The sequence below is a fragment of the Anomaloglossus baeobatrachus genome, chromosome 6, assembly GCF_048569485.1.
Source record: "Anomaloglossus baeobatrachus isolate aAnoBae1 chromosome 6, aAnoBae1.hap1, whole genome shotgun sequence".
Classification (NCBI taxonomy): domain Eukaryota; kingdom Metazoa; phylum Chordata; class Amphibia; order Anura; family Aromobatidae; genus Anomaloglossus; species Anomaloglossus baeobatrachus.
In genome coordinates, this window is record NC_134358.1 from 561,431,603 (window position 1) to 561,447,722 (window position 16,120).

Here is a 16,120-nt window from a genome sequence, read left to right on the forward strand (position 1 = left end):
GGGTGCTGTCTGTGACACCATATTCCTCCATTCTTCACTTCTCCTTCCTCTGGACGGAGACCCTCTTAAAGTGGTTCAACTACCGCAAAAAACATTGCAGGAAGATTTTATAAGTGGGAACGAAAAGTGGCGCTTAGAGCGGGTCATGCCAAATATTTCCAAGTGCCCCACCTACTTATATAGGACACACTTAACCCAAATAGGAAACGTTACCACCTTCACTGCACCCCAAACTAAATACACCCCATAAATAGATATCAACTCCCATCTGAGACCCCCTGGACAGACCATAATTATACATTATTGGCTACTTCTGGAAGCCCCATACACCATAAATCCAGCAGAGACCGAGAATGCGCTCTTCCCATGTCCTTCTAGTTCCAGAGCCCACTGTTGGGATCATTGGGTGTCCCAATAGTCAAACCCCCGGCGAGCAACACGTTATCGCCTAGCCTCTGGATATGGAATAACCTGTGTTCAGTGGTCGTGAGACGGGAGCCCCCCCTGTGTACAGCGGTCTCGAGCCGGGAGCACCCTGAGTTCAGCGCACGACCATGTGCCAGTATTGCAGTACCACACATCACTCCTCTGAGTGCTGCAGCCAATCACGTGGCTCATAAGTGTAATTCTCATTAGTTGAATATAACCTATGAATTGTGGCTCAACAGTAAAATTTGAAAAATTATCTAATGACCATGTATTTAATAAAAATGATTGAAAATAATTTGTCCAAAAGAAGATGGTAAACTAAGGGTACCATCACACTTTAGCGACGCTCCAGCGATCCCACCAGCAATCTGACCTGGTCAGGATCGCTGGTGTGTCGCTACATGGTCGCTGGTGAGCTGTCAATCAGGCAGATCTCACCAGTGACTAGTGACCAGCCCCCAGCCACCAGTGACGCGTGGAAGCGATTTGACCAACCAAGCGCTTGGTTACCCGATATTTACCTTGGTTACCAGCGCACACCGCTTAGCGCTGGCTCCCTGCACTCCTAGCCAGAGTACACATCGGGTTAATAAGCAAACCGCTTTGCTTATTTACCCGATGTGTACTCCGGCTACTTGTGCAGGGAGCAGGGAGCCGGCACTGACAGCCTGAGAGTGGAGGATGCTAGTAACAAAGGTAAATATTGGGTAACCAAGCAAAGGGCTTCGCTTGGTTACCCGATATTTACCTTGGTTACAGCTTACCGCAGGCTGCCAGATGCCTGCTCCCTGCACATTCAGATTGCTGCTCTCTCGCTGTCAAACACAGCGATGTGTACTTCGCAGCGGGAGAGCAACATCCATAAAACGAACCAGGGCTGTGTGTAACGAGCAGCGATCTCACAGCGGGGGCCAGATCGCTGCTCAGTGTCACACACAGCGAGATCGCTAATGAGGTCACTGTTGCGTCACAAAAACCGTGACTCGGCAGCGATCTCGCTAGCGATCTCGCTATGTGAGAAGTACCCCTAAGGCAGAGGTTCCCAACTCCAGTCCTCAAGGCACACCAACAGTGCATGTTTTCAGGATTTCCTTAGTATTGCACAGGTGATAATTTAATCACCTGCAAAGGTGCTGAATCCAACACCCATGCAATGCTAAAGAAATCCTGAAAACATGCACTGTTGGTGTGCCTTGAGGACTGGAGTTGGGAACCTCTGCCCTAAGGTGAGTCCTGTAATCAGTCAGTGTGTATTTACAGAGTGAAAAGTAGTCACTGTGCTGTTTGGTATCATGGTGTGTACAACTAATGAAAATGTCTTTGATAAAAATGATTGAAAATAATTTGGCCATAATGAGATGGTATACTAAGGTGAGTCTGTAATTAGAATCACAGGCGTCTACAGACATGTAATCAGTCAGTGTGTATTTACAGGGTGAAAAGTAGTCACTGTGCTGTTTGGTATCATAGTGTGTACTGGACTGAACATGGAGCAAAGAAAGCCCAGGAGAGAATTGACTCCAGAGATTGGATAGAAAATCATAGAAAAACATGTTGTATGGGTATAAGACCACCCCCAAATAGCTTGATGTTCCTGTGTTTTGTTTATCGAAAGCCAGAAGTCGTGCTCGATATCTAAGTGCGACAGAAAAAGTGCACTAGGATGCTGGTCTATTACCAACAGGAGAAAGGCGCCTAAACCATTCCCCAAGCCAGAAGGTCACCGCGAGGGTCAGGGACTAGTATCCTCCCCTTGCCGAAGCCAAGGAAAGGCCCAACCTTGTTCCTAGTATCTCCGCAGGCTGCCACCACACGCGAGAACAAGGAGCTGTCGGCTGTCAGTTCCCCTCTCTTTTTTGAGAGGGGAGCCAAGGTTCAGGGAAGGTGGCGGAACCTACAGGCCACACCTCATACGTGAATTGGATCAGTCTACTAGGACGGCCGGTGCCACAAAACAACCTTTACGAAAGATCCAACACAAGGCAGAGAAGCTGCAGAGGGGAAAACTGGTGAAAAATGCAAAATGCAGGTCATATAATAGCTAGAAATAATGGGATTCCTCTTCTGCACACAACAGCTTATTTTGAAGTCTCCAAAAATGATGGGTACGATCAAAGGACATTTCGGGAACTACAAACATTTTTGCAAATTCCACTTAGAACAGACAATATTATACCAAAAAAACACCCGAAACATGAAAACGAGGCCCACACCCTGCACCGCCAGCAAAATGTGATAGCGATGGCTCAGAATGCAGAAAAACAAAATATGCAGAGTCCTTCAGACAATTGGAGCTGTGTCCTGAAGGGTTAAACTTGACAAGTCCCTGTATTATAGGAGACCATTTAATTATCCGTTCCCTAATATAAGCAGAACATATGCTGGCGCCAATATACAGTAGTGCCATACCGTGGCACTATAGCGGAATGTCCGGAATGACATTTTTAGGCTGGACGTCTCTGCAGTTCTCTGTGTGCTCCATCACATGAGCTTCTGGGTAGAATAATTCTGCTGGGAACATCAGGTAAGAAAGTGAAGACAATATCCAAAATTTAAGGCCATCTTGTTAGATTTTGGAAGCCACCAAACCAGTGTCAGTTTCATATAGGAACAGGGGGGATGTAAGTGTACCGCCCCCGTGCCAGCAGCCGGGCTTCTCTGATCCGGATCCGCAGTGTGGCTCGATGGATCTTCCTGACCCGGGAGTCGTGCGGACACTTTGAATAAAAGGGGACGTATTTGTACGGGATTTACCGTAATCACTCTGTGACGCCACCCACGGTGTGTGGTGAGATGTGGCACCAGCACTGATGTTATGGGGTACCCGGGGGCGATGGGATGGCAGCTGGATATTAACCGCTCCGGGGGTAGGGATGGATGCCCCAGGGCCGTGTCTCTGTGCTGAGGATGGTGATTGCAGGGGCCGGCGTGCCTGGTCAGACCGGGGGATAATGGTGTACTCACAGTCAATGAATCACACAAGTCCAATCGGTAAACCAAGGTGTCGTTGGTCGGCCGCCGCGGCCGGGTGTATTCTGGTCCCTCACCCGGGGTCATGGTCTGTGTCACTTTCCTCTGCACTGTTTTGGTGTTTGTGGACTTCCCGGTATGGAACACTGGAGTCCGCTCCCGGTACTTTTATTGGGAGCCTTGCCCGCTGACGCTGGCCCTTGGGATCTACCGGGCCCTGGCGGATGCCCTATCCCCCGCGATTGGCTGTTGTTTGCTTTTGGGACTTTGGTTGGGACAGGACCTATAATCCTGCCCTCAATTTGTTAATTAGCGAGGCCATTGGTTCCGGTCCTGGATTCAGGGTCGAGGTACCCCCTATGTGCACGGTTTCCGGGTCGGTTCTCTGGTATCTGTACCGGCGGGCTCCTACCCTGTCCCGGTCCACCTCGGATCTCCGGCTGCCGTCTTACCATCTCCTGTCAGACACGGACCACTGTCTGCCATCTAGCCAGCACGCTGGGGCTCCAACCCCGACGCCTTTGATCTCTGACTTGGCTCTAGAGCGTCACTTTCTCCTCTACTCCTGCTCCACTCCACTCGACTCAGAACTCAAAAACTACACTCTACTAAACTGACTGTTTTCCCGCCCCGGGTTCTCCAGACCCCTGGGTGGGCATTCTCCATCCGCCTGGTCCCGCCCACTGTTGAGCCTGTCCTTCCCTGGGGGGGGGGGGTCTAGGGTTTTAGTTTGCATGATGTAACCTGGTGAGGGATGGTGTTATGCGGGGGCCTATTCTATGTGTGACCACATGGCGGTGCCAGGGCGCCCTATAAGCCTATCTGCCGGCTGTCAGTGAATATGTGCATTCTGCAATCTTTCCATCCTCACCTAATGCTACTAACAACTGAGTTTTTGTTAGAATTGTATCCATTGTAGAGTCCTTCACTCCAGACTCCTCTGTCTTACCTAGGTTTATACATAGTTTGTTACAAATCAAGATTTATGGTGCTAATGTGTTACTCTCCAGTCCAAAGTCTCCGCAGAGAGCTTCACTGTTTTGAATGTTACATGCGGTCACAGACACTCAGCCAGCTACCATCTATAGACCTCATCATCACCATCGGACAGCAGATTATAGTTTCCATATAAAGCTGATTTTCTGCAAATTTACCAGAGAAACAACATATGGACTGTTATGGGGCTGGAGGTAGGAAGGTCCACAATGTTGAACCTATTATGATACTGCCTTGAAGGCTACTTGCATCTGCCACAAGGGGGAGCTAATTTCATGTAAATGTATACAACCTTCATTGAATTTAACACAAGCTATATAAACCTGTATGTAGTGAGCTCCCTCTAGTGGTGGCTGTATAAACCTGTATGTAGTGCGCTCCCTCTAGGGGTGGCTGTATAAATCTGTATGTAGTGAGCTCCCTCTAGTGGTGGCTGTATAAATCTATATGTAGTGAGCTCCTCTAGTGGTGGCTGTATAAATCTGTATATAGTGAGCGCCCTCTAGTGGTGACTGTATAAATCTGTATGTAGTGAGCTCCCTTTAGTGGTGGCTGTATAAATCTATATGTAGTGAGCTCCTCTAGTGGTGGCTGTATAAATCTGTATGTAGTGAGCTCCTCCTAGTGTTGGCTGTATAAATCTGTATGTAGTGAGCTCCCTCTAGTGGTGGCTGTATAAATCTGTATGTAGTGAGCTCCCTCTAGTGGTGGCTGTGTAAATCTATATGTAGTGAGCTCCCCCTAGTGGTGGCTGTATAAATCTGCATGTAGTGAGCTCCCCCTAGTGGTGTCTGTATAATATGTATGTATTGAGCTCCCCCTAGTGGTGTCTGTATAAATCTGTATGTAGTGAGCTCCTCTAGTGGTGGCTGTATAAATCTGTATGTAGTAAGCTCCCTCTAGTGGTGGCTGTATAAATCTGTATGTAGTGAGCTCCTCTAGTGGTGACTGTATAAATCTGTATGTAGTGAGCTCCTCTAGTGGTGGCTGTATAAATCTGTATGTAGTGAGCTCCCCCTAGTGGTGATTGTATAAATCTGTATGTAGTGAGCTCCCTCTAGTGGTGGCTGTATAAATCTGTATGAAGTGAGCTCCCTCTAATGGTGGCTGTATAATATGTATGTATTGAGCTCCCCCTAGTGGTGGCTGTATAAACCTGTATGTAGTGAGCTCCCTCTAGTGGTGACTGTATAAATCTGTATGTAGTGAGCTCCCTCTAGTGGTGGCTGTATAAACCTGTATGTAGTGAGCTCCCTCGAGTGGTGGCTGTATAAACCTGTATGTAGTGAGCTTCCTCTAGTGGAGGCTGTATAAATCTGTATGTAGTGAGCTCCCTCTAGTGGTGGCTGTATAAACCTGTATGTAGTGAGCTCCCACGAGTGGTGGCTGTATAAACCTGTATGTAGTGATCTCCCTCTAGTGGTGGCTGTATAAATCTGTATGTAGTGAGCTCCTCCTAGTGTTGGCTGTATAAATCTGTATGTAGTGAGCTCCCCCTAGTGGTGGCTGTATAAATCTGTATGTAGTGAGCTCCCCTTAGTGGTGTCTGTATAATATGTATGTATTGAGCTCCCCCTAGTGGTGGCTGTATAAATCTGTATGTAGTGAGCTCCTCTAGTGGTGGCTGTATAAATCTGTATGTAGTAAGCTCCCTCTAGTGGTGGCTGTATAAATCTGTATGTAGTGAGCTCCCTCTAGTGGTGGCTGTATAAATCTGTATGTATTGAGCTCCTCTAGTGGTGACTGTATAAATCTGTATGTAGTGAGCTCCTCTAGTGGTGGCTGTATAAATCTGTATGTAGTGAGCTCCCCCTAGTGGTGACTGTATAAATCTGTATGTAGTGAGCTCCCTCTAGTCGTGGCTGTATAAATCTGTATGTAGTGAGCTCCCTCTAGTGGTGGCTGTATAAATCTGTATGTAGTGAGCTCCCTCTAGTGGTGGATGTATAAATCTGTATGTAGTGAGCTCCCTCTAGTGGTGACTGTATAAATCTGTATGTAGTGAGCTCCCTCTAGTCGTGGCTGTATAAATCTGTATGTAGTGAGCTCCCTCTAGTGGTGGCTGTATAAATCTGTATGTAGTGAGCTCCCTCTAGTCGTGGCTGTATAAATCTGTATGTAGTGAGCTCCCTCTAGTGGTGGCTGTATAAATCTGTATGTAGTGAGCTCCCTCTAGTGGTGGATGTATAAATCTGTATGTAGTGAGCTCCCTCTAGTGGTGGATGTATAAATCTGTACGTAGTGAGCTCCCTCTAGTGGTGGCTGTATAAATCTGTATGTAGTGAGCTCCCTCTAGTGGTGGCTGTATAAATCTGTATGTAGTGAGCTCCCTCTAGTGGTGGCTGTATAAATCTGTATGTATTGAGCTCCTCTAGTGGTGACTGTATAAATCTGTATGTAGTGAGCTCCTCTAGTGGTGGCTGTATAAATCTGTATGTAGTGAGCTCCCCCTAGTGGTGACTGTATAAATCTGTATGTAGTGAGCTCCCTCTAGTCGTGGCTGTATAAATCTGTATGTAGTGAGCTCCCTCTAGTGGTGGCTGTATAAATCTGTATGTAGTGAGCTCCCTCTAGTGGTGGATGTATAAATCTGTATGTAGTGAGCTCCCTCTAGTGGTGACTGTATAAATCTGTATGTAGTGAGCTCCCTCTAGTCGTGGCTGTATAAATCTGTATGTAGTGAGCTCCCTCTAGTGGTGGCTGTATAAATCTGTATGTAGTGAGCTCCCTCTAGTCGTGGCTGTATAAATCTGTATGTAGTGAGCTCCCTCTAGTGGTGGCTGTATAAATCTGTATGTAGTGAGCTCCCTCTAGTGGTGGCTGTATAAATCTGTATGTAGTGAGCTCCCTCTAGTGGTGGATGTATAAATCTGTACGTAGTGAGCTCCCTCTAGTGGTGGCTGTATAAATCTGTATGTAGTGAGCTCCCTCTAGTGGTGACTGTATAAATCTGTATCTAGTGAGCTCCCTCTAGTGGTGGCTGTATAAAACTGTATGTAGTGAGCTCCCTCGAGTGGTGGCTGTATAAACCTGTATGTAGTGAGCTTCCTCCAGTGGAGGCTGTATAAATCTGTATGTAGTGAGCTCCCTCTGTATGTAGTGAGCTCCCTCGAGTGGTGGCTGTATAAACCTGTATGTAGTGAGCTTCCTCTAGTGGAGGCTGTATAAATCTGTATGTAGTGAGCTCCCTCTAGTGGTGGCTGTATAAACCTGTATGTAGTGAGCTTCCTCTAGTGGAGGCTGTATAAATCAGTATGTAGTGAGCTCCCTCTAGTGGAGGCTGTATAAATCTGTATGTAGTGAGCTTCCTCTAGTGGTGGGTGTATAAATCTGTATGTAGTGAGCTCCCTCTAGTGGTGACTGTATAAATCTGTATCTAGTGAGCTCCCTCTAGTGGTGGCTGTATAAAACTGTATGTAGTGAGCTCCCTCGAGTGGTGGCTGTATAAACCTGTATGTAGTGAGCTTCCTCCAGTGGAGGCTGTATAAATCTGTATGTAGTGAGCTCCCTCTGTATGTAGTGAGCTCCCTCGAGTGGTGGCTGTATAAACCTGTATGTAGTGAGCTTCCTCTAGTGGAGGCTGTATAAATCTGTATGTAGTGAGCTCCCTCTAGTGGTGGCTGTATAAACCTGTATGTAGTGAGCTTCCTCTAGTGGAGGCTGTATAAATCTGTATGTAGTGAGCTCCCTCTAGTGGTGGCTGTATAAATCTGTATGTAGTGAGCTCTCCCTAGTGGTGGCTGTATAAATCTGCATGTAGTGAGCTCCCTCTAGTGGTGGCTGTATAAATCTGTATGTAGTGAGCTCCCTCTAGTGGTAGCTGTATAAATCTGTATATAGTGAGCTCCCTCTAGTACCGTAGTGGCTGTATAAATCTGTATGTAGTTAGTTCCCTCTAGTGGTGGCTGTATAAATCTGTATGTAGTGATCTCCCTCTAGTGGTGGTTGTATAAATCTGTATGTAGTGAGCTCCCCCTAGTGGTGGCTGTATAAATCTGTATGTAGTGAGCTTCCTCTAGTGGTGGTTGTATAAATCTGTATGTAGTGAGCTCCCTCTAGTGGTGGCTGTATAAATCTGTATGTAGTGAGCTCCCTCTAGTGGTGGATGTATAAATCTGTATGTAGTGAGCTTTCTCTAGTGGTGACTGCATAAATCTGTATGTAGTGAGCTCCCTCTAGTGGTGAATGTATAAATCTGTATGTAGTGCGCTCCCCCTAGTGGTGACTGTATAAATCTGTATGTAGTGAGCTTCTCTAGTGGTGACTGTATAAATCTGTATGTAGTGAGCTCCCTCTAGTGGTGGCTGTATAAATCTGTATGTAGTGAGCTCCTCTAGTGGTGGTTGTATAAATCTGTATGTAGTGAGCGCCCCCTAGTGGTGACTGTATAAATCTTTATGTAGTGAGTTTCCTCTAGTGGTGACTATATAAATCTGTATGTATTGAGCTCCCTCTAGTGGTGGCTGTATAAATCTGTATGTAGTGAGCTCCCTCTAGTGGTGGCTGTATAAATCTGTATATAGTGAGCTCCCTCTAGTGGTGACTGTATAAATCTGTATGTAGTGAGCTCCCCCTAGTGGTGACTGTATAAATCTGTATGTAGTGAGCTCCCTCTAGTGATGGCTGTATAAATCTGTATGTAGTGAGCTCCCTCTAGTGATGGCTGTATAAATCTGTATGTAGTGAGCTCCCTCTAGTGGTGGCTGTATAAATCTGTATGTAGTGATCTCCCTCTAGTGGTGGCTGTATAAATCTGTATGTAGTGAGCTCCCTCTAGTGGTGGCTGTATAAATCTGTATGTAGTGAGCTCCCTCTAGTGGTAGCTGTATAAATCTGTATATAGTGAGCTCCCTCTAGTGGTGGCTGTATAAATCTGTATATAGTGAGCTCCCCCTAGTGGTGGCTGTATAAATCTGTATATAGTGAGCTCCCCCTAGTGGTGGCTGTATAAATCTGTATGTAGTGAGCTCCCTCTAGTGGTGGCTGTATAAATCTGTATGTAGTTAGCTCCCTCTAGTGGTGGCTGTATAAATCTGTATGTAGTGAGCTCCCTCTAGTGGTGGCTGTATAAATCTGTATGTAGAGAGCGCCCTCTAGTGGTGGCTGTATAAATCTGTGTATAGTGAGCTCCCTCTAGTGGTGTCTGTATAAATCTGTATATAGTGAGCTCCCCCTAGTGGTGACTGTATAAATCTGTATATAGTGAGCTCCCTCTAGTGGTGGCTGTATAAATCTGTATGTAGTGAGCTCCCTCTAGTGGTGGCTGTATAAATCTGTATATAGTGAGCTCCCTCTAGTGGTGTCTGTATAAATCTGTATGTAGTGAGCTCCCTCTAGTGGTGGCTGTATAAATCTGTATATAGTGAGCTACCTCTAGTGGTGGCTGTATAAATCTGTATATAGTGAGCTCCCTCTAGTGGTGTCTGTATAAATCTGTATATAGTGAGCTCCCTCTAGTGGTGTCTGTATAAATCTGTATATAGTGAGCTCCCCCTAGTGGTGGATGTATAAATCTGTATATAGTGAGCTCCCTCTAGTGGTGGCTGTATAAATCTGTATATAGTGAGCTCCCTCTAGTGGTGTCTGTATAAATCTGTATATAGTGAGCTCCCCCTAGTGGTTGATGTATAAATTTGTATGTAGTGAGCCCCCTCTAGTGGTGACTGTATAAATCTGTATATAGTGAGCTCCCTCTAGTGGTGGCTGTATAAATCTGTATGTAGTGAGCTCCCTCTAGTGGTGGATGTATAAATCTGTATGTAGTGAGCTTCCTCTAGTGGTGGCTGTATAAATCTGTATGTAGTGAGCTCCCTCTAGTGGTGGCTGTATAAATCTGTATGTAGTGAGCTCCCTCTAGTGGTGGCTGTATAAATCTGTATGTAGTGAGCTTCCTCTAGTGGTGGCTGTATAAATCTGTATGTAGTGAGCGCCCTCTAGCGGTGGCTGTATAAATCTGTATATAGTGAGCTCCCCCTAGTGGTGGATGTATAAATCTGTATATAGTGAGCTCCCTCTAGTGGTGGCTGTATAAATCTGTATATAGTGAGCTCCCTCTAGTGGTGTCTGTATAAATCTGTATATAGTGAGCTCCCCCTAGTGGTTGATGTATAAATTTGTATGTAGTGAGCCCCCTCTAGTGGTGACTGTATAAATCTGTATATAGTGAGCTCCCTCTAGTGGTGGCTGTATAAATCTGTATGTAGTGAGCTCCCTCTAGTGGTGGATGTATAAATCTGTATGTAGTGAGCTTCCTCTAGTGGTGGCTGTATAAATCTGTATGTAGTGAGCTCCCTCTAGTGGTGGCTGTATAAATCTGTATGTAGTGAGCTCCCTCTAGTGGTGGCTGTATAAATCTGTATGTAGTGAGCTTCCTCTAGTGGTGGCTGTATAAATCTGTATGTAGTGAGCGCCCTCTAGCGGTGGCTGTATAAATCTGTATGTAGTGAGCTCCCTCTAGTGGTGGCTGTATAAATCTGTATATAGTGAGCTCCCTCTAGTGGTGTCTGTATAAATCTGTATGTAGTGAGCTCCCTCTAGTGGTGGCTGTATAAATCTGTATATAGTGAGCTACCTCTAGTGGTGGCTGTATAAATCTGTATATAGTGAGCTCCCTCTAGTGGTGTCTGTATAAATCTGTATATAGTGAGCTCCCTCTAGTGGTGTCTGTATAAATCTGTATATAGTGAGCTCCCCCTAGTGGTGGATGTATAAATCTGTATATAGTGAGCTCCCTCTAGTGGTGGCTGTATAAATCTGTATATAGTGAGCTCCCTCTAGTGGTGTCTGTATAAATCTGTATATAGTGAGCTCCCCCTAGTGGTTGATGTATAAATTTGTATGTAGTGAGCCCCCTCTAGTGGTGACTGTATAAATCTGTATATAGTGAGCTCCCTCTAGTGGTGGCTGTATAAATCTGTATGTAGTGAGCTCCCTCTAGTGGTGGATGTATAAATCTGTATGTAGTGAGCTTCCTCTAGTGGTGGCTGTATAAATCTGTATGTAGTGAGCTCCCTCTAGTGGTGGCTGTATAAATCTGTATGTAGTGAGCTCCCTCTAGTGGTGGCTGTATAAATCTGTATGTAGTGAGCTTCCTCTAGTGGTGGCTGTATAAATCTGTATGTAGTGAGCGCCCTCTAGCGGTGGCTGTATAAATCTGTATGTAGTGAGCTCCCTCTAGTGGTGGATGTATAAATCTGTATGTAGTGAGCTCCCTCTAGTGGTGGCTGTATAAATCTGTATGTAGTGAGCTTCCTGTAGTGGTGGCTGTATAAATCTGTATGTAGTGAGCTCCCTCTAGTGGTGACTGTATAAATCTGTATGTAGTGAGCTCCCTCTAGTGGTGACTGTATAAATCTGTATGTAGTGAGCTCCCTCTAGTGGTGGCTGTATAAATCTGTATGTAGTGAGCTCCCTCTAGTGGTGGCTGTATAAATCTGTATGTAGTGAGTTCCCTCTAGTGGTGGCTGTATAAATCTGTATGTAGTGAGCTCCCTCTAGTGGTGGCTGTATAAATCTGTATGTAGTGAGCTCCCTCTAGTGGTGGCTGTATAAATCTGTATGTAGTGAGCTCCCTCTAGTGGTGGCTGTATAAATCTGTATGTAGTGAGCTCCCTCTAGTGGTGGCTGTATAAATCTGTATGTAGTGAGCTCCCTCTAGTGGTGGCTGTATAAATCTGTATGTAGCGCGCTCCCTCTAGTGGTGGCTGTATAAATCTGTATGTAGTGAGCTACTCTAGTGGTGGCTGTATAAATCTGTATGTAGTGAGCTCCCTCTAGTGGTGGCTGTATAAATCTGTATGTAGTGAGCTCCCTCTAGTGGTGGCTGTATAAATCTGTATGTAGTGAGCTCCCTCTAGTGGTGGCTGTATAAATCTGTATGTAGTGAGCTCCCTCTAGTGGTGGCTGTATAAATCTGTATGTAGTGAGCTCCCTCTAGTGGTGGCTGTATAAATCTGTATGTAGTGAGCTTCCTCTAGTGATGACTGTATAAATCTGTATGTAGTGAGCTCCCTCTAGTGGTGGCTGTATAAATCAGTATGTAGTCACTTCATCCTCCCACTTTCCCACCAAACCTTCATTAGTGAAAATGAAGAGCCTAATGAAAGGTATAAAAGGTTCATATACAGATTAAGCAGCTTTTGGATTTTTAGCTGACAGCTTTGTCTCCCAGCACCTCCATACACAGGAACGCTCGGCTCGTCTGGGCCCTCCAGTCTGCTGCTGTCTGAGTCTTCGCAGTAGATTATCTCCGTGCAGAACAATAAGATTGTCCGATCTTTATCTATCCCGGTCGATGAGCTGAGACTCCCATACACATTAGAGGGTTTGCTGTTCCTGACGGCTTTTATCCTATATGTTGGCATTAATGGGGTTGTACCTTACAAAAAACTTCTACCTGGGTGCTCAGGTGTTTAAGCCCCCCAAAATGAGCTAAATTTACCCTCCCCAGGTCCAGCATCTCTGCCATTGCCCTGGTTTATGTTGTTTGGCTGCAGTGGGGATGTCATGGTGACAGCGCTGCAGCCAATCTCTGAGCTCTAATGGACATTCCCTGAAGATCTGGTCACAAAGGTGGACGATGCCATAGACAATTATGAGAAAGACAAAGGGCAGGCGCCGAAGCCCCAAAACTCACCTGCAAGCCAATTATAGAAAGAATCTCTGCATCGGTAACCAGTCCCATACATCTGTCCGGGGTTGTAGTCGCATCATGTGTGTACAGAGGCGTAACTCCGAGCTCGCGGACCCCAGTGCAAAACATCCAACACAGGCAGCGCCCCGAATCATCGCAGATCTTTAAGGCTGAGTTCACATTTCCTGCAATCATGTGTTAGGCCGGCGTCCCACGCGCGTATATCTCGCACGTGCTTCACGGTGCATCACCCGTCACTGACTCTCACGCTGCTCACAGGAGCGGGTCAGCTGCATAGAGATACATGCAACCGACCAGCTCTTGTGACGGTGACGCGCCGTGAAACACGTGTGAGATATACACGCAGTAATCGCAAGTGGGATGCCGGCCTTACAATGGATCCTGCAGAGATCCATTGGCAAAATGATCATTTTTTTTAACATTGGAGTCTATGGAGAATGGATCCGTTAACTGATCGCTATTTATCTTCCATTAGAAATGGATCTTGGAAGAAAAAAACGGATCCTTTAAAACTGCCAGAAAAACGTATGGCTTAGGCTAGGTTCACATTTCCGTTGTTTTGTATCAGTCACATGCGTTGCTTGACGCTTGTGACTGATGCGTTGTACAACGGATGACAAGAATTGGAATTAGAAAGCGGATTCCGTTGTAAAACGAGAGAGAGAGAATGATCAGCTGATCTCCCGGCCGCCGGCTAATAAGAGCGATCAGCTGATCTCCCAGCCGCCGGCTAATAGAGCGATCAGCTGATCTCCCGGCCGCCGGCTAATGAGAGCGATCAGCTGATCTCCCAGCCGCCGGCTAATGAGAGCGATCAGCTGATCTCCCGGCCGCCGGCTAATGAGAGCGATCAGCTGATCACCCGGCCACCGGCTTTTGCGAGCGATCAGATGATCACCCGGCTTCCGGCTATTGTGAACGATCAGCTGATCGCTCTCAAAAGCTGGCGGCCGGGAGATCAGCTGATCGCTCTCATTAGCCAGCCGCCGGGTGATCAGCTGATCGCTCATAGAAGCCGGCCGCCGGGTGATCAGCTGATCGCTCATAGAAGCCGGCCGCTGTGCGCTCTCATTAGCCGGCCGCTGGGTGATCAGCTGATCGCTCTCAAAAGCCGGCGGCCGGGAGATCAGCTGATCGCTCACAGAAGCCGCCCGCCGGGTGATCAGCTGATCGTTCACAGAAGGCAGCTGCCGGGTGATCAGCTGATCGTTCAGCCGCCGAGAGAGAGCATGCGCAGCAAAATCCTAAGGATTCCGCTGCTCAAAAAACGTTACTCTCTGCGTTCCTGCCACCCGATGGTCAGTTGTTCTAGGACTGATCAGTCAGGCGGAAGATGCAACGCACGGGCATGAGTCACAATCCGCCGCTCATATAACTCTATGAGAAACAACGGACTGTGCCAAACGGATTGCGTTGTTTATCAGAGCGTCGGATTGTGACTGATAATAAACAACGAAAAAGTGAACCTAGCCTAAATAGGAATCAGTTAATGGATCCGTTCTCCATAGACTCTAATGTTAAAAAAAATAGATTCTGCAAAAATCCGTTATTTAACAACAGACAGAAAAGTTGTGTCTGCAGAACTTTTTTCCAATGGATCTCTGCAGGATCTGTTCTAATGGATGATTACTGAACATGTGAACTCAGCCTTAGGCCTCCAACACACTCACGTGAAAATCACGCACGTGTCGCGAGACACGTATTTACCCTGCGTGTTGCGTGTAGGTAAGTACGTGTCTCTGGTACGTATAAAAAAATGGCATACACGGACCGGCGGCACCTGAGTGTGTCGGAGGCCTTAGGGTATGTGCGCACGTTGCTTTTTACCTGCTTTTTACCTGCTTTTTTGCTGCTTTTTCTTCTGCGCTGTTTAATGCCAAAATGGATGTGTTCTTCTATTCAAGCAAAGTCTATGGGAATTTGGGTTTCTTGTCCGCACTGTGCAGTTCAAACTGCAGCCTTTTTGGTGCAGAACTTTGGTCAAAAACTCAGCTTTGCAGTGCAAAACCCAAATGGCAAAAACAATTCACATGTCAGTTGTTTTTGCCATTTGGGTTTTGCACTGCAAAGCTGAGTTTTTGACCAAAGTTCTGCAACAAAAAGGCTGCAGTTTGAACTGCATAGTGCGGACAAGAAACCCAAATTCCCATAGACTTTGCTTGAAAAGCAGAACACAACCATTTTGGCATTAAACAGCGCAGAAGAAAAAGCAGCAAAAAAGCAGGTAAAAAGCAACGTGCGCACATACCCTTATAGTAATAGTCTCTTATATGGAGCAACATTACCTTTTACCTGTGCGATTGCAGCCCCTGCCCCTATTATAGTTGCGCCCCCTGTGTGCATGGATTTTTGCAAGCCCTAATGAATGCAACAATTACATAAAATGCTTGCATAAACTAAAGTGCAGCAATTGCATTCGATTCTGGACATAAAGGAAGGAGTCACCTGGGTTACATTGTAACAAGTGATTCACTGGCAGTAGAGGGCGCATTTTCCGCTGTGGCCGGCAGAGGGCGCACTTCCCCCGCAGCCGGCTGTTATAATAGGTCTATATGTAAGAGAAAGAACCACCCTCCTCCTTTATTCTCCACCTAAGACAAGAGGTGGGGAGACATTGGTCACAGCTGTCGCATCCCACAGCTCCGCAGACCTGTCCTCCCTCTGCTGCCCCAGGACCAGCACACAGGGAGACAGAAACTTGCAAGCAGCCAACATGGTGTGTGGAGGCTTCACCTGCTCCAAGAACTCCTTGTGTGTCCTCAACCTGCTGTATATTGTAAGTATTGGGGTCCCCCCCTCCTCACATAGAGATGGTGGGGTTACTGCCAGCACCATGGCCCTGGTGGGGTTAGTTCTAGCACCATGGCCCTGGTGGGGTTAGGGCTAGCACCATGGCCCTAGTCTCCTGCTCTGCACCTGCCTCCTCCATGCATCACTGTGGGGCAGGTCCCAGCCTCTGCCTGGATTGGGTTACATCAGAGGCAGATCAATATCCTGCTTGATATACAGGATATTGTTACCAGCCTGGTATTTTTAGCTCAGATCCCTGGTGCAGGAGATGAGGGGCTTCTG

The 16,120-nt window shown here is 46.6% G+C and overlaps 1 protein-coding gene across 1 annotated transcript in view; it reads left to right on the forward strand.

Annotated features, from left to right (window-relative positions):
• The first annotated feature begins 15,616 nt into the window (after nt 1-15,616).
• Nucleotides 15,617-16,120, forward strand: part of TSPAN13 (tetraspanin 13) — a 30,477-nt gene continuing 29,973 nt past the window's right edge. Inside the window, exon 1 of the mRNA XM_075315729.1 lies at nt 15,617-15,824. Coding sequence (XP_075171844.1) covers nt 15,762-15,824 — 63 coding nt within the window. The 5' untranslated portion in view covers nt 15,617-15,761. The remainder of the gene's footprint in view (nt 15,825-16,120) is intronic.